The sequence below is a fragment of the Octopus bimaculoides genome, chromosome 7, assembly GCF_046866305.1.
Source record: "Octopus bimaculoides isolate indiv1 chromosome 7, ASM4686630v1, whole genome shotgun sequence".
In the NCBI taxonomy this organism is placed as follows: domain Eukaryota; kingdom Metazoa; phylum Mollusca; class Cephalopoda; order Octopoda; family Octopodidae; genus Octopus; species Octopus bimaculoides.
The window spans coordinates 21525259-21548381 of NC_142934.1; the positions used below are offsets into that span (position 1 = coordinate 21525259).

Consider the following 23123-nt stretch of genomic DNA (forward strand, 5'->3'; position numbering starts at 1 on the left):
AAATGCTTTCATCGTTCTCGACACAATGAAGAAGATCTTGTGCGACTGAAACCCGAGTGTCCTTTTGGTCAGCTGAAAGCAGTTTTGGCACGAACTTGGCAGACACACGTCTCTTACCCAAATCTTCAGTGATAATGGACTGAACTGAACCGTAACTAATCTGCACGTCCTCTGATAACTCACGGATGGTGATTCGACGATTTCTCCTCACAACTGCACACACATCTGCGATGTTTTACTCAGTTGTGCTGGTTGCGGGTCTCCTAGAACGTTCGTCAATATCGACATTTTTTCGGCCATCTTGGAAAACGTCTGAACCACTCGTACACTTCTGTCCGGCTCACACACTCCTCTGCATACACTTTCTGCAACTTTGCGTAGGCCTCTGAGCAGGTATCACTATAACAACTTTCTTTCATGGACAATGCAACGATCACACACTACACGCCTTCCTTCCAAGCACTGCTGCAAACAGCGAAAGTGAGGTAGAACGTTAAAACTTAGATCGCATGTACAACAGAGTTCAAGGTCAATCTGTGCCTCTTGGCACAGATTGACCTTGTAAAAAAGTTAGCTGATATGGACGATTGGAAACCATCCGAATATTGGAAAAGAATTACCTGTTTTATAATTCTCGCCGGGTACCAAAATGCCGACGTCATAACTGTTGTTCAATGCTCTGTGAACACTATAAAGGCTGCAGAATGTGGCATGGACAGCTGCAACGGAGAGTACAAAACCGTGGTCAGCACCGTCTGCAGGTCAGTTTGTCCAACAACTGCAGGACATGTTGATCGAGAATCTAAACAAGAGAATCCGGGCTTTGACGAGAAAGATGGGCGTTGGAGACACCACTATGAAGCTGGCCCTGAATGAGAACCTTCGCTATTACTCGTAAAAGAGGTGCAAGGGACAAATTCTGACAACCAAGGCTAAGGAGAACTGCTTGACAAAGGTAAAGAAGCCCCTGAACAGGCTGAGGTATCCTGTAGAGCCGGGAATGATTTGGATCTTCTCAGGTGAAAATAACTTCTCCTAGAACGAGTTGTACAATACCCAGAACAACAGGTGACTTGCCTTCAACCCATGTAATTTTCCACGTATCATGAAAACTAAGTTCCTCCAAACTGTGGTGGTCAATCGGTGTCTTCAGTGAGGGTGACGTCATGCCGCCCCACATCTTTGAACAGGGTTTTAAGCTCAATCCAGACGGCTAGTTGAAGCCGGAGACTGTGGTCAAACCTGGACTGGAGAGGGTTGCTACTAGAAGGCCATATATGTGACAGCAGGATTCAGCTTCTTGCCATACCACCGGAAAGAGTCAGAAGTTGTCTGAGAATTTCTAAGTCTTCAGCTGCCCCAATTTCTTGTCACCTAATTCCCACCAATTGTAATTCCATAGAATAATGTGGGATGCGGCTAAGAAAGACACCAACATTTCTGCTTCCAACACCAAGGCATTTTGCCTATAATTTGAAATAAAAAATATTAATGGGCTAACTTTTTTCTAATTTGCTGTTCGTTGTTTCCGTCAAAGACACCATTTATTTGGGTAAATGACATAGATAATTCTTTCTAGTTAACTACCTACGGGTAGTAAGCTAGGAAATTCTTACATTCTCTCGGTGTCTCATAAGTCAGACCGCCACATAGTCCCAACAAACAAAATAGAAAACGCATTATCCCAGAAGATGGCGAGAGAGATGCGCTGGAACAATCACTCTGGCTCACGGATTCGCTCAAGTGGATAACCATCTCCACCCCGAGAATAAATAAATACAAAGATACAGTAGTAGCCAGAAGCAAAATGCTTTATTTACCAAAAGAAAAATATATATATATTTGTTTTAGAATATATATATGCTTGGAATTATATATATCTCACATACATTTGTGAAAGCCTGAAGTTAGCAACAGACGTTGAGAAACCATAGCTGGAATTTACAAAATAGGATTTGGAATGGCAGGGAGACAGCAGACAGAACAAGAATTGTGTTGTGGACAATGGCATTTTGGAAGTGGTCACATGGTGGGGGTCAAATCAAAGCAGTAGCCAGTCAATGTGGGAGGAGTGGCCTATCAGGCAGAAAGTGGGAATGGCTGGACAACGTTGAGGTGGTGGCCGGTCAGAGCAGGGAGAGTAGCTGGTCAGCCATGGAGGTGGGGATGGAATGGCCAGTAAGGGGTTAGCGGTGGGATGGAGGAGACAGGAATATATAAATATATGTATTTTTACTTTTAAAAAAATGCAATTCTGGCAAGGGAGGCAACTTGAGGTAAGAAAATCTGGTGACAGAATTAAACGATTAGGGAGGGTGTCGTATTTATCCAACCTTCATTCCACTTCCAAAGAAATAAGGTAGTTTGATGGATATGGTTGGGGTATGTTATAGATAGAATCCAGCAGTGGCAATACCAGCCCCAGATACCACAATCACAAAACTAGCCCTTATTTTTCTCTCTCATACATACTTTATTCCTAATACTGACACAATACCAAACGTTTTGGAAGATGGGCACAGTTGATGAAGTCGACCCCTAGTATTTTGTTGGTACTTTATTTTATAGACCACGAAAAGATGAAATGCAATGTTGAACATGGCAGGATCTGAGTGTAAAACATTTTGTCCAACTCTGCCAACACTATCATTTCACCAATTATAATCATGGAAGAAGTTAATTAGGCATAAGGGTAATTATTGAAGAAGAGAAAAAAACAATTATCTTTTTTATTTAATGAACCACTCTCAATCTACCATCACCACACCATAAACACTTAATTTATCAAATCCCAGAGGAATGAAAGGTAAAGTTGACCTTGGCAGGATTTGAACTTGGAATCAAGAATGATGACTGGAGGGGGTTTTGAATACTATACTGTACTTTTAAGTCCAATATTAAACCGCTTCAGCAATTTAAAATATCTTTATGTAGTAGTATGTGTGGTAATAGAAATACAACTAATAATAATAATGGTGTCTGATTGAGGTACAAGGCCAACAATTTTGCGGAGAGGGAATTAGTTGATACCAACCTCAGTAGACATCTGGTACTTTATCAACTCTGAAAGGATAAAGCCAAAGTTGCCCTTGGCAAGATTTGAACTCTGAACACAATAATAATAATAGGAACAAAGCTAAAAATTTAGGGAGAGTACACAGTTGGTTCAATCACCACCTCCACACCCACTGTACTAGACAGTACCATGGTTGTACTTTAATCCTAGAAGGATGAAATCAAACTGAACTCAATGTTAAAGGTTGTAATTATATACCATTGGACATTATGTCTTAATAAGTGCATAAGGAGAACAGGGAATCATAGATGTAATGACTAGTGTATACTGGATCCTCCAAGCTCCTTTCTAAGCAGACAGACAGACCAACCAACCCTTGACTCTCCAATATCATGACAAGACAGAGAGACTGACCAATTCTTGGCTCTCCATCCTCCTAACTAGACAGAGACAAACTGACCAATCCTTGACTCTCCAATCTCCTGATTAGACAAAGACAGACCAATCCTTGACTCTCTGATTGCCTGATTAGACAGAAAGACCAATCCTTGACTCTCCACTCTCCTAACTAAACAGCCAGACTAATCCTTAGCTCTCCACTTTCTTTCCAAAATAGACAGACAGCAAGGCCTACCCATGATTCTCCAACATCCTGACGAGCAAGACAGACCAATCCATGACTCTCCAGCATCTTAACTAGACAGAGAGAGCCAGACCAATCTGTCTCTCCACTCTTCTAATTAAACAGAGAGACACACCAATCTTTGATGCTCCACTCACCTAATTAGACAGACAGACCAATCTTTAACTATCCACTCTAATTAGACAGCCAGACAAATCCTTGTCTCTCCACACTTCAAAATAGACAGACAGCAAGTCCAACCCATGACTTTCCACTCTCCTATCTAGACAGGCAGACCAACATGTGGCTCTCCAACATCCTTTCTGGATAGGTAGACTTACAGGCTGGCCAACCAATCCTTGACCCTCTCCTCTGAAGATAGCTAGACAGACAGACAGATCTGACATTAAGTTACATGCAAACAAGCCAAATAAAGTAATAAATTATTGCACCATAGCAACCATAGCTGCTGCAATTATATATATGTATGTATATGTGCAGACTGCAATGCATGTGTATGTATACATGTGCATGTATGTATACACATTGCCACAATAATACTTTTTATGTGTTCATATATATATATATATATATATATCTACATACACACACACACACATATATATATACATGGACACAGACACACATATATTGCCACAACGATACTTTTTAGCCAGTCACTATCTCTGTTTAACGTTTAACAGCTGCGTGTTTAGCCCTCGCCTCAGTGCTGGGTACCACTGCTGCATGGTGACCTTAATTTGATATATCCAAGAGGAGATTTTCATCAATGCGGACAGTGGTGAGTTCACAGGACAAAGGAAGAATTTGTAATTAAAGAAAATAAATAAAATAAATAAAATAAACGGGAAAAAAAGAAAAAAAAAAACAATATTTATTTTTATTATAAATGGACTGCCAGAAAAAAGAGAAAAAAAATATGGATTGTTCTGTACTGAGCTGTACTTGAGGGATTTCAATCCTCAGCAAGAGCCATCACGCTGAAGTCCATTTCCTCGGGGTCCCTAGCCATAAACTTCTTCACCATAGCTGCAGCAGACTGAAAGAGAACAGCATAGATGTTTAAATTGAGTTTAATTAAACACCAATTAAGGAGGGGCTGGGTGAAGAATAGAAAGTCGTGGTTTATAAATGATGCATGTGTGTATGTATACATGTGCATGTAAGTATATACACACATGCATATACCTATATATATATATATATACATACATACACATATATATACACTCACACATACACACACTCACATACATATACACACACATGCACACACACACATACATACATACATACATACATACATACATACAAACATGCACACACACACACCTATCATCATCATCATTGTTTAACGCCCGCCTTCCATGCTAGCATGGGTTAGAGGATTTGACTGAGGACTGGTGAACCAGATGGCTACACCAGGCTCCAATCTGATTTGGCAGAGTTTCTACAGCTGGATGCCCTTCCTAACGCCAACCACTCCGAGAGTGTAGTGGGTGCTTTTACGTGCCACTGGCACGAAGGCCAGTCAGGTGGTACTAGCAACAGCCACGCTCAAAATGGTGTATTTTATGTGCCACCTGCACAGGAGCCAGTCGAGTAGCACTGGCAACGATCTTGCTCGAATGTCTTTACACGTACCAGGAAGGCAACGCTGGGCACAGGTGCCATCACGATTTCGCTTTCACTTGCTCCAACAGGTCTTCGCAAGCCGAGTTTCGTGTCCAATGAAGGAGACGACGTTGGCATGGGTGCCAGCCGTAGAATTTAGTTCGATTTCAATATATATATATATATATATTTATTTTATTTTTTTTGTCAGTGGCAACTCCAGCACTTGAGCTGCTTGGGCCTTAACCCAAGTAGAAACTTAGTGAAGTGAACATGTATTTGCAAGCTGATTTAATTTCAGCCAACACTGACTTCAAGTATGTAAATTGCAACCAATAACTCGGGCTCCTTTTATTGAGCCTGGTCACAGTTCATTTATTTTCATTCAGCATCTGGCGGTCATCTTAGAGGTGTCCTGTGTCAAAAAATATCATTTGAAGCAGACGTTCTCTCAATATCGTTCACACGCAATTGACTTAGGCTCAAAAGTTACAGCCTAAGTTGTTATCTATAATCACAAAAATAATTCAAATCCAATGTTTTCTTGAAACAATACATTCTACAGAGATTAGGATTTAAATTCCAATCTATAAAAAGCTTCCATTCTGCAATATTCTTAAATGAATAAAAAACTATCTAGCAACTCGGGGGTAATACGAACGAGCCTGGTAGGTGTAAAAGACTAACTGATATCTCTTGTCAAGAGTACAGGCGACAGATTGCTGATGTTTGTTGTGCACTCTGCTGTCGTTATTTGATTGCTGTTATTCTGTGTGTGTGTGTGTAAAGACCAGTTATGTTTTGCAGGATTGCTTTATTTTTACCCTTAACTTAGAAATGGAGTAAGACATATTGCTACATACAAAAAATAAGCCACTTGGGGCTAGAAATATTGCAGAAAAACACGAAATTTTTTGAGCAGGCATGTGTCTTATGTGAAATCTGTGATGAGCCCGAGTGATGCTGATGACCTGGAGTTGCCTCTGATATATATATATATATATATATATATATATATCAGAGATATAGACATACCTCTAAAAATGACTCCTTATTGATTTCTCCATGGCAAACTGGTCCCTCTTTCCTACCATCTACAAATAAAGAAAGATAAAATGTTAAATGATACATTATATGCACATCTTTTTGCACCAGTCTGCTTGACTGACAGTTTGAATTCTTGATTCAAAGTCAAGTTACCAACATATACCACCCAGTCTTTCGCTCACGCTTTCTCTCTTTCCTTCTCTCTTATTCACACACACTCTCTTTCTTGTGGGGTTTTTTAACTCTTTTGACACCAACCCACTTGGGGAGGCCCCTTGTTCTTGTTTTAAAATGATCAAAATTAAACCTTATATATAAAACCTTAAATCCAGTCATAAGGTTTTGGTTAGCCTAGGGCTATAGTAGAAGACACTTGCTCAAGGTGGGATTGAACTCGGAACCATGTGGTTGAGAAGCTAACTTATCACACAGCCACACCCCTGTGCCTATATACAAATGTACTACATTTCCGACAGTTATTATTTGAACTAGATAGAGAGCGTAGATAAAACAATGTGACTGTCAAAACAACACCGTAACACTGACAACACCCTAACATTGGTTGCACCAACTGATGTATCAACAAACAAACTTTTTCATAGATACTCAACCAGCTAGACATAGTAGTCAAATCTTTCTCAAATCACACCGTGCAATTTTAACCCTTTTCATGCTCATCTAAGATTGCCCCTGGTTTTGTGATACAAAAGGCTGTTCTAAAGTGATATGAATTTTCATCAAAATTTCATGTTAACTCATATTCTAAATACTAATGTAATAATCCTTTCTGTTATAGGCACAAGGCCTGAAATTTTTTCGGGGATGGATGTGGTGGTGGTGGGGTCACATCTAACCCACTCAACTGGTACTTATTTCATTGACCCCAAAAGAATTTGAACTCAGAACATAGTGACAGGCTAAATACCACTAAGCATTTCATCCAGTGTGCTAACGATTTCTACCAGCTTACCGCTTGCATAATAATGATCAAGTTATTTTATGAAATTCTTCACTGTTTCAAAAATTTATTTAAACCAAGACTGCGTCTCAACAGAAGTATGGTGACAAAAGAATTAAATAAGTATAGGAGCTAGATAATGTGATCAAACATAGCTCTTAAAAAATGAGACATTCACAACTGGAATGCCTTTGAACATAGGCCCACATGATTAAGATCGAATTAGGACTAAATAGTGACAACTACAGCCAGCTTAGGGCATAAACTGAACAAGCTACAAATATGAGCCTCAGTCAGAACCATTCATTAGTTTAACCCAATTAACAATGACTAACATTAACAAATTAGGCCTAATTATTAGCAAGATTATTATTTACACAAGCATGTAAGGTTTCATAATTTTATAATTATGCTTAAATATCCCACCTACAAGCAGATAGGTTACACATCTTGGCAGCATTTTTGCAAGTTCAACAGTAACAATTACCAAACAGAGCCCCCACAGGTTCCAAGATTTCAGGGCCTCACCAGCTATAAATTAGGTTATGATCTCTAAGCCTTCTCTTTAGTGTAGGATGAATTTGTTTAACCCTTTCATTAATGTATTTATGTTGAAATCCATGTCTTTTCATCATCATTACTATCATATAATATCCATGTTCTATGCTACCATGGGTTAGACAGTCTGATAGGATCCAAAGAACCAGAGGGCTCACCATGCTCCAATATCTGCTTTGGCATGGTTTCTACATTTGAAGGTCTAACGCAAACGACTTTACAGCATGTACTGGGTGCTTTCTAGTGAGGGCACCAGCACTAGTGAGGGCACCATGCAGCTTGAAAAACTACAAGCCCTGGGGATGGTGGCTTTATGCTAGATGAGGGGTGAAAGCAGAACAGGTTTCTTGTTGTAGAGGAGATACAGGATTAATAATGAAAATCATGAATTCAGGATACAGATTAATATGGAATTCTGGTGGAAGGTTTTAACAAAGAACTTGGGTGGGGGGAGTCTCGGGGGGAAATTTGGTATCTAAAGGGTTAAGTGGTACAAAGTGGTGCAAAGATAACAAAGCATGGTTTTTGGAGCAGAACGCATCAGCATACTGACATTCGTGCCACTTCAGAGCAAGTTAACTACCAAAGGAAAATAAATATTATTTTGAGCGAGGAAGCAAGCAAGTTTAGTTATCAGACCTGATTTAGTAGACGTAGGGTCTCAGAAACGCAGTAACTTTCAAGGTCTTTTCTTCTTTTTAATAATAAAGAGACAGGATTCAGTTTAAATTTGGCTGCTATTTTTAAAAAAAGTTGATCGATTAAGTAGAAGCTTATAGTTCAGTAGAAATGTCACTGAACCATCAAATGCTCTGAAAATATAGAGTGCCATAGCTTATTGAACAATCCCATACTCACCACTGACAAAGGGTGAGTGTGTAGGGGATGGAGAGAAAGGGGAGGTGTGTGTGTGTGTGTGTGTGTGTGTGTATACACATGTGTAAAAATTGCCAAAAACAAATATTTGTATATGCATTAAACACCTACATATACAAACCTATATACATACTCACAGACATACATTTACACACACACACACACACAATTTTTTCTAATAACAGAGTAATAACTTGCTTCCAAACAATGAACTTAATGGTGTACAAATAGCAACAACAACAGGAAGATTCCTTTTGTACTCTGTACACGGGAGCATTGCAAACCCATGAGGAGGAGGGGAGTGAGAAAAGAGGAGAGAATATTTGAAGAGCAAGCAGAAAGTGGCTGGAGATAAGTTAAATTTCACCACCACCACCACCACCACCACCACCAATAATAACAATAATTATCTTTTCTATTATAAACACAAGGAAGGCCTGGAATTTTGGTGAGGAAGAGGCTAGTTGATCACATCAACCCCAGCACTTAGCTGGTACTTATTTCATTGATACTAAAAGGATGAAAGGCAAAGTTGACCTCAGCAAAATTTGAACTGAGAATGTGAAGACAGATGAAATGCCATTAAGCATTTTGTATGGCACAGTAACAATTCTGCCAGCAATTTCAAAGGGGAGGGGATTAAATTAGTTATTTTAATCCCAATGCTTGACTGGTACCTTATTTTATCAATCTCCAGAAGGATAAAAGGTAAGCCCCCAGAAGGATAAAAGGTAAAGTTGACCCCAAGATGATTTTAACCCCAAATACAAAGCCAGAACAAATAATGAAAATAATGTTTTCTGACTGAGATACAGGACCTGCAATGTTAAGTAAAAATGGATCAAATCAACCCTGAAAGGATGAAAAACAGCACTGCTCTCAGCAAGATTTGAACACTTAATGTAAAAAACCACAACAAATATTAAATAACAATGATCCAATAAAAAAAAAAAAAAATAATAATGGTTTTGAGACCAGTAAGTTCAAAGAGGTTAATTAGTACCCACATACATCTTCAGTAGATGACTGGTACTATATTTTATCAACCTTGAAGGGATGAAAGACAAAGCTGACCTCAGTGGAATTTAAAATCTTTTGTAAAGAGCCAGAACAAATACTAAATAATAATAATCCTTTCTACTAAAGACACAAGGCCTGAAATTTAGTGCGAGGGGACTAGTTGATTAAATCGATCCCAGTGTTTCAGTGGTACTTAATTTATCAACCTCAAAAGGGTGAGAGACAATGTTGATCTCAGCAGAATTTGAACTCAACATGTAGCAACAGGAGAAATACCGCTCAGTATTTCGTCCAGCATGCTAACAATTTTGCCAGATCACTACCTTAATAATAAATAATAGTAATAATGATGATAATAATAATAATAATAATAATAATCCTTTCGACTATAGGCACAAAGCTTAAATTTTTTTTGGAGTAGGGACTGGGTGCTAGTTGATCCCAGTGCTCAACTGGTACTTATTTCACCAATCCTGAAATGATGAAAGGCCAAGTTAACTGTAGCTGAATTTGAACTCAGATTGTAAAGGCAGACAAAATGCTGCTATGTATTTCGTCCAATGTGCTACTGATTGTGCCAGTCGGCTGCCTTAATAATAATTCTAATATCAATTATCATTTCTCATATTGGAACAAGGCCAGCAATTTTGATGGGGGAGCACTAGTTGATTACATCGACCCCAGTGCTCAACTAGTAGTTAATTTTTCAACCCCCGGGAAGGATGAAAAGTAAAGTCAACCTTAGTGGAATTCGAACTCAGAATGTAAAACCAGAAATGCTACAAAGCATTCTATCCAGCATGCTAACAATTCTGCCAGCTCACCCACTTAACAATAATGAAAAAGTTAGGTATATTTATCCAGGTAATATAAATGAAGATAAAAACCATAAAAAAAAATGTATAAAGAAAATGAACTGGCATTTAATTTTTTTTTTTATTTCATTTTAACATCAAAGAGAAATACAGAGTTTGTTAGATTAACACTAAGACTACTACAACTACTGCTACCTGTTAATATAAGGACAACCACCACCACCACCACCGTTACTGCTGTGTGAGACATTTAAGATCAGTTGCTAGGAAATTAACTTGGTTATTTACACAAATATAATAAAAAGTGTTGGTAGGTGGTGGCCACCATGACAAACAGGAGTTTATAGGGAAAAAAATCTTTTTTAAATAAAAAAAAAATGAAAAAGAAAGATCAAGATTCCTTAAAGCTGATTTATTTTATTTTTTATTATGATTATCATTATTATTATTATTATTATTATTATTGCTATCAAAGAGTTTTTGAAGCTTCTTTTCCTCCCCGCAATCTAAATACAAAACTTGTTGCATGGAGAAAAAGCATTTGAAAATGTCATCAGATTTCACAATAGAAAGCGAAGTTAGGGGCAAAATGGGTGAGAGAGATGAAAGTGAAAACTTGGGGGGAGGAGGTTAGAAACAACACCCACGTCTCTCACCTATGAAACTACCATAATAGTATCCAGTAGGCTACTCAAACAGGGTACTTTTCCCTTGGCCATGTTGCTTTATATTCACAATCAGTGATATTACATTCAGCCTATTTCTCTCTAAAGGTGCAAGGAAAGCATGGCTGTGTGGTTAGGAGAGTTTGCTCTGCAATCTCGTGATGATTTGGGGTTCAATTTTACTGTACAGCAACTGGGCTGGCCAACATTTTGTGAATGAATTTGGTAGAGGAAAATCATAGGAAACCCATTGCATATGTAGGTGTGTAAATGTCTGCCTGTATGTAAATATATGTGTGTGTGTACCTATATGTGTACCTATTTGTGTGTATGTGTATGTGCGTGCGCCTATGTGTGTGCGCCTGTGCGCACCTTTGTGTGCGTGTGTGCCTGTGTGTGTGTGTGCGCCTATGTGTGTGTGTGCATGCGCCTATGTGTGTGTGTGCATGCGCCTATGTGTGTATGCTTGTGTATGCGTGTGTGTTCCTATGTGTGTGTGTGTATGCCTCTGTGTGTGTGTGTGTGTGTGTGTGTGTGTGTGTGTGTGTGTGTGTGTGTGTGTGTGTGTGTGTGTGTGTGTGTGTGTGTGTGTGTGTGTGTGTGTGTGTGTGTGTGTGTGTGTGCGTGTGTAAGTGTTTGCCAGTAAGTGCTGTGCTTGGGCACACGTTTTCCTATGCTTGTGCTTGAGTTTCTGTGTCTGCTTATGCATTGTATGTCCACCCTTCCAGCTGGCTCAGAGTCAGGACACCAACTTTTACAAAACACGAATTATTTTCTCAAGTGCCACAAAGATTACTAACAATTTGCAACCTGTCATTTGACTCCCACATCAGACATTCAGTATATCAAACAAATTGACGCCCACCCTCACCAACACACACACATCATCAACATTTAACCCATTAGCATATAAACTGGCCAGATCCGGCCAAGATATCCTGCTTGTTTTATTTTTCAAAGAGGTCTGATTGGGTCTCTCACACCTACCCTACAACATCAACCTAAAAATAAATGATTACATCATCAGAATCTTAAAGCTATGAGGTATAATGCATGATTAATTCAAAACATGATTAAATAAGCATAATATTTTAGAGTAATTTGAATGCTAAAGAGAGAAATGTTTCAGTCCACTCCTATTCAAACGTGTCAGATCTGGAGAAAGCCTTTCTGTCTTCATGGGTCAAGTTGGATGAAGGGGTGGTATGGTGCTCAGGCAACTCAGTGACCACTCGTTTGCAGGCTGTGATCAAGGTGAAAAGTGGTCACTTTGAAATGTAATTACTGCAATGGATTGACAATTTACATTAGAATGTGTGTGCCAAATTTCCTTATCCTACCTTAAAATTATTTTGAATAATTAAGAAATATCAATGGGTAGATCTTTCTGGGACACCCTGTATATTTTATGTATAAATGTGAATGCATGCAGTTATATGTCCATGAGACTATGTGCACATGTGTAAATGTATGTCATTTTACATCTACTTTTCAAGGTGGCATGAGTTTGATGCATTGTTACAGTTGAGGTTGAATCATCTCTTATTGTGAGGTACTGCACCTGAAGTTTGGTGTACATACATCATCTGGCTTGGGTTTCTACAGCTGGATGCCTTCCCTATTGTCAACCTCTTAACATGGTGTACAGGTTGTATTTTCTTGTGGCATCAACACAAGTTTTCGGTAACACAAAACATACAGATTGGAGAAAGGAATACGAGAGGATAGCTGAGAGGGAGGAATAGGAGTGGGCAAATGACAACAAAGGAGGAAGGTCAAGAAGTGAGTTGATGAATGATGGAGGGTAGGATTTAGAGAGTACTCAATAGCCTAGGGCATGGATACTTGCTCAGGTAACACAAGAAAGGAATAATAGAATGGGAGTAAGACATCAGAAATGCCAGAATAGAAGACACTTGCCCAAGGTGCCATGATGAGGGACTGAATCGAAAACTATCGTCATGATATTAACTTCTTTTTCATGCTTTCATGAGTTAGATAGGAATATGTTGGAGCAGTTTTCTACGACCAAATGCTCTTCTTCTAAACAACCCAAACTCGTTTCCAAGGAAGGTAATAATCTCGACAAACAGCCCAAAATGGCCCTCATGGTGGACTGCAAGCAAAAGACACATTAACATTGTCTGTACTTTTAAAAATTCAGCCCCAAATTAAGTTTTTTTTTTTTTTTTTTTTTTTTTTTTTGTTTCATAGATGTTCAATTGAATTTATTATTACAGAAACTTCATACAAAATATTCAAATATGCTGACCAGTCTACAATATATATGAGACATACCCATACCCAGACATATACACATAAATATATAACATATACAAGTATATAAAAATGTATATACTAACCAAGTTCATAAAGCTTGTTATTGTGTGAAATCAATGTAATAAAGTGACGGACCACTGCTTGGTCACGTGGAGGGGCCTGAAGAAGGGAAGAAGAAATTAAAAAATATATATACCTATTTATATAGCAGAAAGACTAATAAACAACACAAGGTGGCTTAATGCATATATTTACATGGTTTACAAAATATAGAAAAAGGAAAACAGAAATATATCAAACAAAAGGAGTTATGTAATAGTCTCATCTTGAAAGATCTTTCAGGTGCACCAAGGTTTATGCCATAATCACATTCAGAAAGACTCATGGTATCATAGATGTAGCGAATCTTTGATGCCAGAGGTCTTAAATGAAGGAGTAGGAATTTAAGTTCTCAATAGTCTGAACACTACTCTGTGGCCATATCTACTAGCAAGTTTTAACACTATATACCAACCCAGCTGAGATTGTCTGGTACACCCAATTATACGTAGATTAACCTTTTGTAACCATATTTCTGCTGAAATACACCGTCTTTCTTTCAAATAATTTTGAAAATAGTGAAGAATTTAGTAAAATAAATTTGTGTTTGGAACACAAATTCACTTGAGATTTTGATAGAAAGTTTAAATTTCAATCGATTAAAAACAAAAACTTTGTATTAAAGAACCAGGAGTTCCCCAGGCAGGTCAGTATCACTAGGATTAAATTGAAATCTTCGTAATAATCTTGTTACAAGATAAATTATATTGTGAGATTTCCAATGTATCAGCACCAACAGATATATAAAACTACAAATATTTTATTAAAGCAGTTCTATATTTAAGAGATGAGGAATTATGTACATTATTTACAATTGACGGATATTTGTCCTCATCTTGTCTGTTGTTAACACAACGTTTCGGCTGATATACCCGCCAGCCTTCATCAGGTGTCTTGGGGAAATTTCGAACCTGGGTTCTCATTCCTAAGGTATTTTTTTGATATTGTTATTATTAGTATTATTATTCAGGTCACTGCCTGGAATCGAACTCAGAATCTTGGGGTTAGTAGCCCGCGCTCTTAACCCCAAGATTCGGAATTCGATTCCAAGCAGTGACCTGAATAATAATAATAATAATAATAATAATAATAATAACAACAACAACAACAACAACAACATCGAAAAATATACCTTAGGAATGAGAACCCAGGCTCGAAATTTCCCCAAGACACCTGATGAAGGCTGGGGGGTATATCAGTCGAAACACTTAACAACAAACAAGATGAGGACAAATATCCGTCAATTATAAATAATGTACATTTTATTAAAGGTTCCTCAAAATCTTGATAATTAATCAAATATAATAGTGTCAGGAAAGGACTAAAACAAAACCCTTTCCAATGTTCATAACTTATGGTGTGAGAGGACATACCTCAGCACCAGTGGGTATTGGGCTTGGCATCAATTCTCAGATCAAGCAACTGACTGAGTTCTTGAGCCAGGTCTTCATTTCATGTTGCTACAACATGGCAACAGTTAAGAGGTTACCCCTGCATTAGACTGGTGTTCTATTCAGGCAAGACTGTTGTTTCAAATGATTAAAAACTACAGAAATTGGTTTAACCTCTGGCTTAAATAGGCTTGATGGCTCAAGACAGACTAACTTAATCCTTTGCCTAGCCAAAGCATTTTCATAAGTTTGTCCTACATGTCCATGCTTGTTTTCAGATTTTTAGTGAGCCCTTGATTCATATGTTTTGAGGAAATTAAAGATTTCCTTTCAAAAGTCGCGAGTTACACTGGTGGGTGAAAAACATAGGGAATGTGTATCATATAGGATACAAGAACACCATGGAAATATGACCTGTGCTTCATGTGATACAAAGGACAAACAAAAAGCTGATGAGACAGCCTTTGAGCAATAAACTTCACTCTTTCTCACACACACATTTTATTATGACTATCTCTTCTGGATATCCAACAGACAAATTATATAATTCAGTTACTTGGATAACAATCACAGTAAGTGACCAAAGAATTTCCTCAGCTTCTAAGTGAAAAATTTTCTTTGTGTGTGTGTGTGTGTGTGTGTGTTTCTTAATCAGTAGAAGAACAGCAGCACTTACACACTTTCCTGATCCTTTGAGACATGAGAGAGAAAAAATTACTTGTGGGTTATTGCTACAATAGGCAGCAGTATATCAGCATATTGGATAATCTATCCCTCAAACTTGGATCAAATCTTTGCAAGAGACTGAACTCCACTGAAGACCCCCACCTAATACAAGAGGTCAAGTGGTGGTGCTAAACCACATAATGGTTTACGCTACAACTTATGAACCAGCATAATCCAGACAAGCTTTTTACATGAAACAAAACACTTGTTCTCTCTGTGACCCAATTATCCAGCATTGTTCAAGGCTGTCTTTAATTTCACCGGATCATTTTCAAGAGGACATTTTTTTTTTCCAGAGCACTTCTGAGCACTTACCATTCTTGTAACTAGAGACACACCTCTTCTAGGTAGGGACATGTCATATAAATACAGAAAGCTTAACTAGGTCATTTAGTGACATACCAACACAACCACTCTTACTGAATTAACTCGGAAGCAAAAGAATTCAAAACACCCTCATTTATTGCACACACACACACACACACCCACACACACACCCACACACACACCCACCCACCCCCCCACCCCCCACCCCCACACACACACACTGTTTTAGCTGAAGACTGGACAAAAATTCCTCTGGGAACAATTCAAACTTTGTACGAGTCCATACCTCGTAGAATTCAAGCTGTAATTACTGGCAAAGATGGTCCTACCCCATATCAAAATAAATTTGTTTGGAATTTTATGGTGTTTCTATTATTTTGTCCAACCCCTGTATATATGCATATACATATATAGATAAGCAAACACATATATATGCAAATATATACATATATATAAGCATACACGTATATGCATATTTACATAAGCATACACATATGCATGCATATATATGTATATATATACATGCACATATGCATATATGAGCATATACACATATATAAAGAATACATATATAAGGATATATATAAGTATATGCATATATATATATAAGCATATATATGCATATATACACATATTCATGCATATATATATATATGTATATATATATATATATGCATATATGTGTATATATGCACATAAACACTCAGTTTTAGTGCTTACAACACTCAGCTATAAAAAAAGTCTTCAAATTATTACATACCTGAGTTTGCCCTTCCTGAGCACAATCTTCATGGACTACGCCCATTTCCTAAGAGAGAGAATAAATTAGCATAAATTAAAACAAAGCAAAACATATATACTGCAATTAACCATCATGTGATGTATGCTGAATAGAACAAATATCCAAGAATGTCACCGGGAAGAATCACAAGGAAGATTCTTGAAGTGAAACCAACCAAGAAGAGACCGAGGGGAAGACTAAGAACAAGTTAGTTGAATAATATCCAGTCTCAGTTAGTCATACTTAGGAATCCAGCTGGAGAGTCCAAAAATGGTTGCTTTTGCTAGGACCCTACAGAAGAGGTGCTTGATGACCATCCCCATGACACTTCCAGGAACAGCTGGTTGAGAAGAAGAATGGATGTAATCGCTAAGATGTGTTTGTTTGTTTTTAATAATGTTTTTTTCAAACTAACAATTTTTTTTCATATTATATTTACTGAGTCTGCAGGAAAGGACAGTGCCCATAGCCTTCAGTGGCCCTTGTTAATAATGCTCCTAAATTAGTTGAAGCCTAAATTTTAATATTGATTTCAAAATTTGGCACAAGGCCAGCAATATCAGGGTGGGGCTAAGTCGATTATATCAGCCCAAGTGTTCAACTAGTACATATTTTATCAACCCCAAAAGGATGACAGGCAGAGCTGACCTCGTCAGAATTTGAACTCAGAATGTAAAGACAGACACAATGCTGCTAGGTATTTTACTCATCATGGTAATGATTCCGCCAGCTTGTCACCTTAACCTAAATTCTAATATTAAATATGCTCTGTAATCATCATCATTGTCATTTTTTAATCTGCTTTTCCATGCAAGCATGGGTCATATGGAATTCACAAAGGCAGATTTTTCATGGCCAGACGCTCTTCTTGTAACAAACCCTCACTTGTTTTCAAACAAGGTAAATATTTCTCTGTGACCAGGCATGTCTTCGAAGATTGGACATGAGGGACACTGCTTGTATGATGGTGACAACTACCACGTGATGTCAAGACAAGGAGACAAACATATACACACACACACACACATTATATATATATATATATATATATACAAATTATGAGTTAGAGGTTATGCAACAGACTAAGGGATAAATGTAACCATAGGCACTACTAGTGTATTACCTAACTATGTACAGGCCTTGCTATAAGGTTTACACCAGTTGGTACTTTAAATGGTAAACCATGGTTTAATATATTCAGATAAGAAAAGAAATGGAGCAAAATCAACAATTAGAAGTTGATCATTGGTAATTAAATGCTCATAGTTTAATTGTAGTTTAAGCTTAAAAACTTAACGAACCTTCTTTCATTTTCTTTTTCTCCTATCTATATTCATCCAATAAACTCTAAATCATTCTGACGATGTTTGTTACTTGGAACGAGATAATGCAAATTTACCTCAAAAATAAATTGAAACAGCTGTAAATGTTATTTTAACTACAATTAAACTATGACCATTTAATACCAATGATCAACTTCTAATTGTGAATCGTTGCTCCATTTCTTTTCTTACCTATCTATCTATCTATATATATCTATATATATATATATATATCTATATATATATATATATATATATTATATACATGTATAGTCTTTTGTTCCAGTCGTTTCACTGCAACCATGCTGTAGCACCATGCAGGACTTTTTTTTTTTAAAGCCTAGTACTTTAGCAAAGCATAGCACCCATTCAGCCACCCTGCCGGGGATACGGCGAAGTCATGAGACTGCAGCATGGTGGAGTGTGAAGAGGTAGCAGAAGAGCTCAGCTGAAACGACGGTGCTTCTTACATTGTTGTTGAGCCGAGGAATCCTAGAAAATCAATGGTCAGGATAACCAAGGTCTACCAAGAGAGTAATTGCAACGCATCCATACGGGTGTCATCCATGATTGTGTAACCATCTAATGAAAGCTTCACCATGATTTAAGCTCCCAATTCAAATTCATAATACAGGGTGTCCACAAAGTCTGGGTACATGGGGATTAACACATACTTTAAGAAATAATTATTTCTTATATTTAATTGTTTGTTATGATTTTATTTACTCCATGTACCCAGACCTTGTGGACACCCTGTAGAATGATGGGAATCTGTGAAAGCAGCAGCCAAAATCAGAAAGGAAGGAAGGAAGGAAGAAAGAAACACCTTCGAGGCAGTGCCCTGGTATAGCTGCAATCCAATGACTGAAACAAGAAAAAAAAGGAAGAGATATATTACCCGATTGTATTCAAGATACGAAGCTTTTTCTTCTGGGGTCATTGACTTGGTTTCTGCTATGAATTTCTTCATGTAACCATCATCTGTATAACAGAAAGACAAAAATAATTTTATTTTAATGTCTACTTTCTATGTTTACATGAATCAGAGGAAATTTGTTGGAGCAGATTTACTATGGCTAGACACCCTTCCTGTTACTCCACCTAGTCTTTTGAATATGAACAGCACAATGGGCAAATGTGTTTTCGTGGAAAAATTAAATGCAAACAAACAATCTCACTTGTCCGACAGCAACATTTGTTTACAATTAGCATGTAATGTCAAGATATGAACACATATACACACACGTTTATACACCCACACGATAGACTTCTCTCAGTTTCCATCTACTAAATCCACTAACAAGATTTTGCTCAAACAAAAAGCTTGAAAAGTGAACTTTACAAAAACCAAAACAATAACTGCATGACACTTTGGGCAAGTGTTTCCTACTATAGCCTTGGGCCGAACAAAACATTGTGAGTGGTTTTGGTAGAGGGGAAACTGAAAGAAGTGTGTGTGTGTGTGTGTGTGTGTGTGTGTGTGTGTGTGTGTGTGTGTGTGTGTGTGTGTGTGTATATAATACAAATAATAAATGAGTATATGCATATATACGTACATGTATGTACATACTTACATCTACCTGTATATATAGATGCATGTCTGGGTACAGGACATAGCAAACAAAGCGTAGACAAAATGATAAACGAGTACAGAAAACACACAGGCCACATAGAGAACATCTCCATCAGCTGCCCCCATTCTAACACAGGCGTTTCGATATGTATGTATGTATATATTTGTGTCGGTGTTTATCTCCGCACTCAAATGACTGAAACAAGTAAGAGTGTATCTGATAGTCTTGGACTAAGATGACACTTCCTAGAAGATCTCAATACATTTTTAACAGAATCTGTGTAGTATAAATAACTAAATAAATGTTTATATTCAAACTTAACAGCTGGCACATGGGGTCTCTTATTACCATAGCATCCTCAGAAATCAAACTATTCAAATCAGATTTAGCTATGATTACAAATAAATCAATAACAATAATTCAATAAAGGAAACAACCTAGATTGGAAGAAACTGTATCTGTCATATAGATCATATTTTGGCAATGATGCACTGATTTCTAAAAGGGATGTTTAAACATGGGTGTTAGAATTATCGAGTAACGGCATTAGTAACAATCCTTTAACTTATTGCTGCCTCTGAAATTGCTGGCTTTGTGCCAAAATTTGAATTCAATATTTGTCCCAGCTCTTTGAATGCTGAGTTCAAGTCCTACAAAGGTCAATTTTGCCTTTTCCCTCCTTTGAGTTCAGCACAATATGTTTTCCAGCATACAAGTGGACATAGCATAATGTAAACATCCAAACATTCTCACTATCTTTCAGAAATCCTGCTGCATTTCACACATTTTAAGGGCAGGAGGTGTCGGTTGACTATATTGACTTCCCTGTATTAGATTGGTACTATATCTCACTAACCCTCAAAAGGATGCAAAGTAAAGTAAACCAGAGTAGGATTTGAACACAGAAACGTACAGAACAAAAGGATAATACTGCAAGGCATTTTTCTTCCCCAATGCTCTGCTAATTTCTACCAACCCATCGCCCTATACAAGATTAGTAATAAGGAGAAGTCAACATGACACTTTACTAGTCTAATGGTTGAAATACAAAATAAAAGTAAAATCTTAATTATTTACACAATAATATTTGAAAATATACACTATCACCATGCATTAACTAAGGTAAATAGTCTAATATTGGAGCATATAAGCCCTTGACGTAAAAAAAAGTAGAGATGTCCATATACATGGGACTTGAACCCATACCTCTATATTTTCGCAACAAGTGTGCTACCATTACACCAACGTACCCCTCGCTTCTTTCCATCAGATTTAAGTGTTGTTTTATAAACAAACAAATATATATCTAACGGTAGCACACTTGTCATGAAAACATAGAGGTGTTAGTTTGAATCCCATGCATATGGACAACCCTAACTATTTTTCTGTTAAGGGCTTATATGCCCCAAAACTAGACACTTTGCTTTAGTCGATACACGGTGATCACTTATTAGCTTTGAGCTTATAAAATAGTAATTATATATGTACATACACCCATATAATTAACAATACAATATTATTTAGTGTGATTGCTTAGTCATGAAATGGTTGACAAGCAATAAGTGGCTGAAATTAGAGTTAAGGTTTCAAGAAGAGATATGTGAGATATATTTGTATAATTCGTATTGAATTACACATAGATCGTAAAGCATATTTCAAAATAGAATATAAATTTCAATTAATTTAGATGAAGTATTATAAAAACAACAAAAACAAAATATAAAGAGTGGGCGCTATTGTATGAAATTTAGTTAATTTAATTGTTTAATAAGACCTTGTATTTAAGCATCTAAAAGTAATGATAAAGAAATCAAGGAATAAGATAATTTACTTCAATGAAAATATATAAAGAGTGGCTGCATCAAGAAGTCATTTACTAATTCTAATTTTGTGAGATTAATTCAATTGATGAATATCTAAACAATACTATCTTAAATTTGGCATGTTTACAGCAGTCTTTTATAACCTCATCTCAATTCTACCTTTGCTGACGAGGACAGAACACCACCAAAACTGGTCCCATGCTTGCCAGAAAAAACAAGTACTTTTTCTCTTCCTTAATAGCTATTTCTCATTAACCTCTCATTATTCAGCGTATAGCAATAAAACCTCCCCTATTTTACATGGGCATTGGCATGGCACTAGTGAAGTTAAGCAGATGGTAATATTGTCTTCATATAGCTAATGTTTTACAGCTTTTTTTTTTTCAGTTACCACCATGATTTGAACCAATGCACCCCGTGTATGGAGAGGAAATGTTTATCAAGAATGGTGAAACAGTTTGTGATTTTTTTTTGTCTTTCTTTGCATTCTCAACTATTATTTTCCATGTAGATGAACTTCAAATGATTTAATTTCCAAACATTTCTACATCCCTAAATAAAATAATGTACAATCCCATACATTTACTCAATGATGAATAGATTACTATTTTATTCATTACTCTACTAATGAAGCCAAAATAAGACCAAAACATTCTTTGAGTTGTCTCCCAACTTCGTAGCTATTCAAATAAAAATCTGAAAAGAAAAATCTAGGTCACTGATATTTTTTCACCTTGGTATATTTTTAGTTAAATTTTAATACCGCCCAGCAAAATATTCATTTTTACAGCCCAATACTCTTTCACATGTTAACCTTTAATGGCTTTTCAAATAAAGGATCCCTTATTTCACCGGTTTTGAAGGATTGTTGACAGAGGAAATAACAGTGTGTGTGTGTGTGTGTGTGTGTGTGTGTGTGTGTGTGTGTGTGTGTGTGTGTGTGTGTGTGTGTGTGTGTGTGTGTGTGTGTGTGTGTGTGTGTGTGTGTGTGTGTGTGTGTGTGTGTGTGTGCGCGCGCGCGCGCGCGTGAAGAATAAGGGTAAACAAGTTATACTTAAAGTTCCAACCCGTGCTTCATCATTGTGGTTGTTTGCCCTGTATCAAATTATCTGTAACTTGATACAATAAAGTGTTCTCTGGGGTTCTATTTGTGGTTATGCATCTATATCCATTTGGATCATCTATTGCAAGGCCTCAGACAACCATAGTGGTGAAATGCATGTAGAAACTTTGATATAAACTTGCATTTATCCTTAATTTTCCCACATTTGCTCCTTAGCTCATAACCGATAATACTGCTCAGTATAGTAGTTAGTTGACTGGATTATGAAGATTTACAGAGCTCTAAACCTAACTGTAGCAGTCAAACATATACTTGTACACATAATATCTGCTATACATACATGCACACAATGTGAGAGGCTGCTTCTAGTTTGCCCTCTACGGAATCCACTCACAAGGATTTGGTTAGCCCAGGGCGATAGAAGACATATGCCCACAGAATGAAGCCAAAACCATGCTTGTGTCTATATACATTAATACTAACTAAATTATTTTTTCTCCCTCAACACACTTATTACTCAAGATA

General features: G+C 37.2%; 1 protein-coding gene across 2 annotated transcripts in view; it reads right to left on the reverse strand.

Moving 5' to 3' along the window:
* Positions 1-1790: 1790 nt before the first annotated feature.
* Positions 1791-23123, reverse strand: part of LOC106878213 (ubiquitin carboxyl-terminal hydrolase) — a 57801-nt gene continuing 36468 nt past the window's right edge. For both annotated transcript variants that reach the window (XM_089354969.1, XM_089354968.1), the window contains 5 exons: positions 19037-19119; positions 16796-16843; positions 13576-13651; positions 6309-6367; positions 1791-4698 (listed from right to left, as the gene is read on the reverse strand). In XM_089354969.1, the coding sequence (XP_089211095.1) occupies positions 4615-4698; positions 6309-6367; positions 13576-13651; positions 16796-16843; positions 19037-19119 (350 nt within the window). In that variant the 3' untranslated portion in view covers positions 1791-4614. The remainder of the gene's footprint in view (positions 4699-6308; positions 6368-13575; positions 13652-16795; positions 16844-19036; positions 19120-23123) is intronic.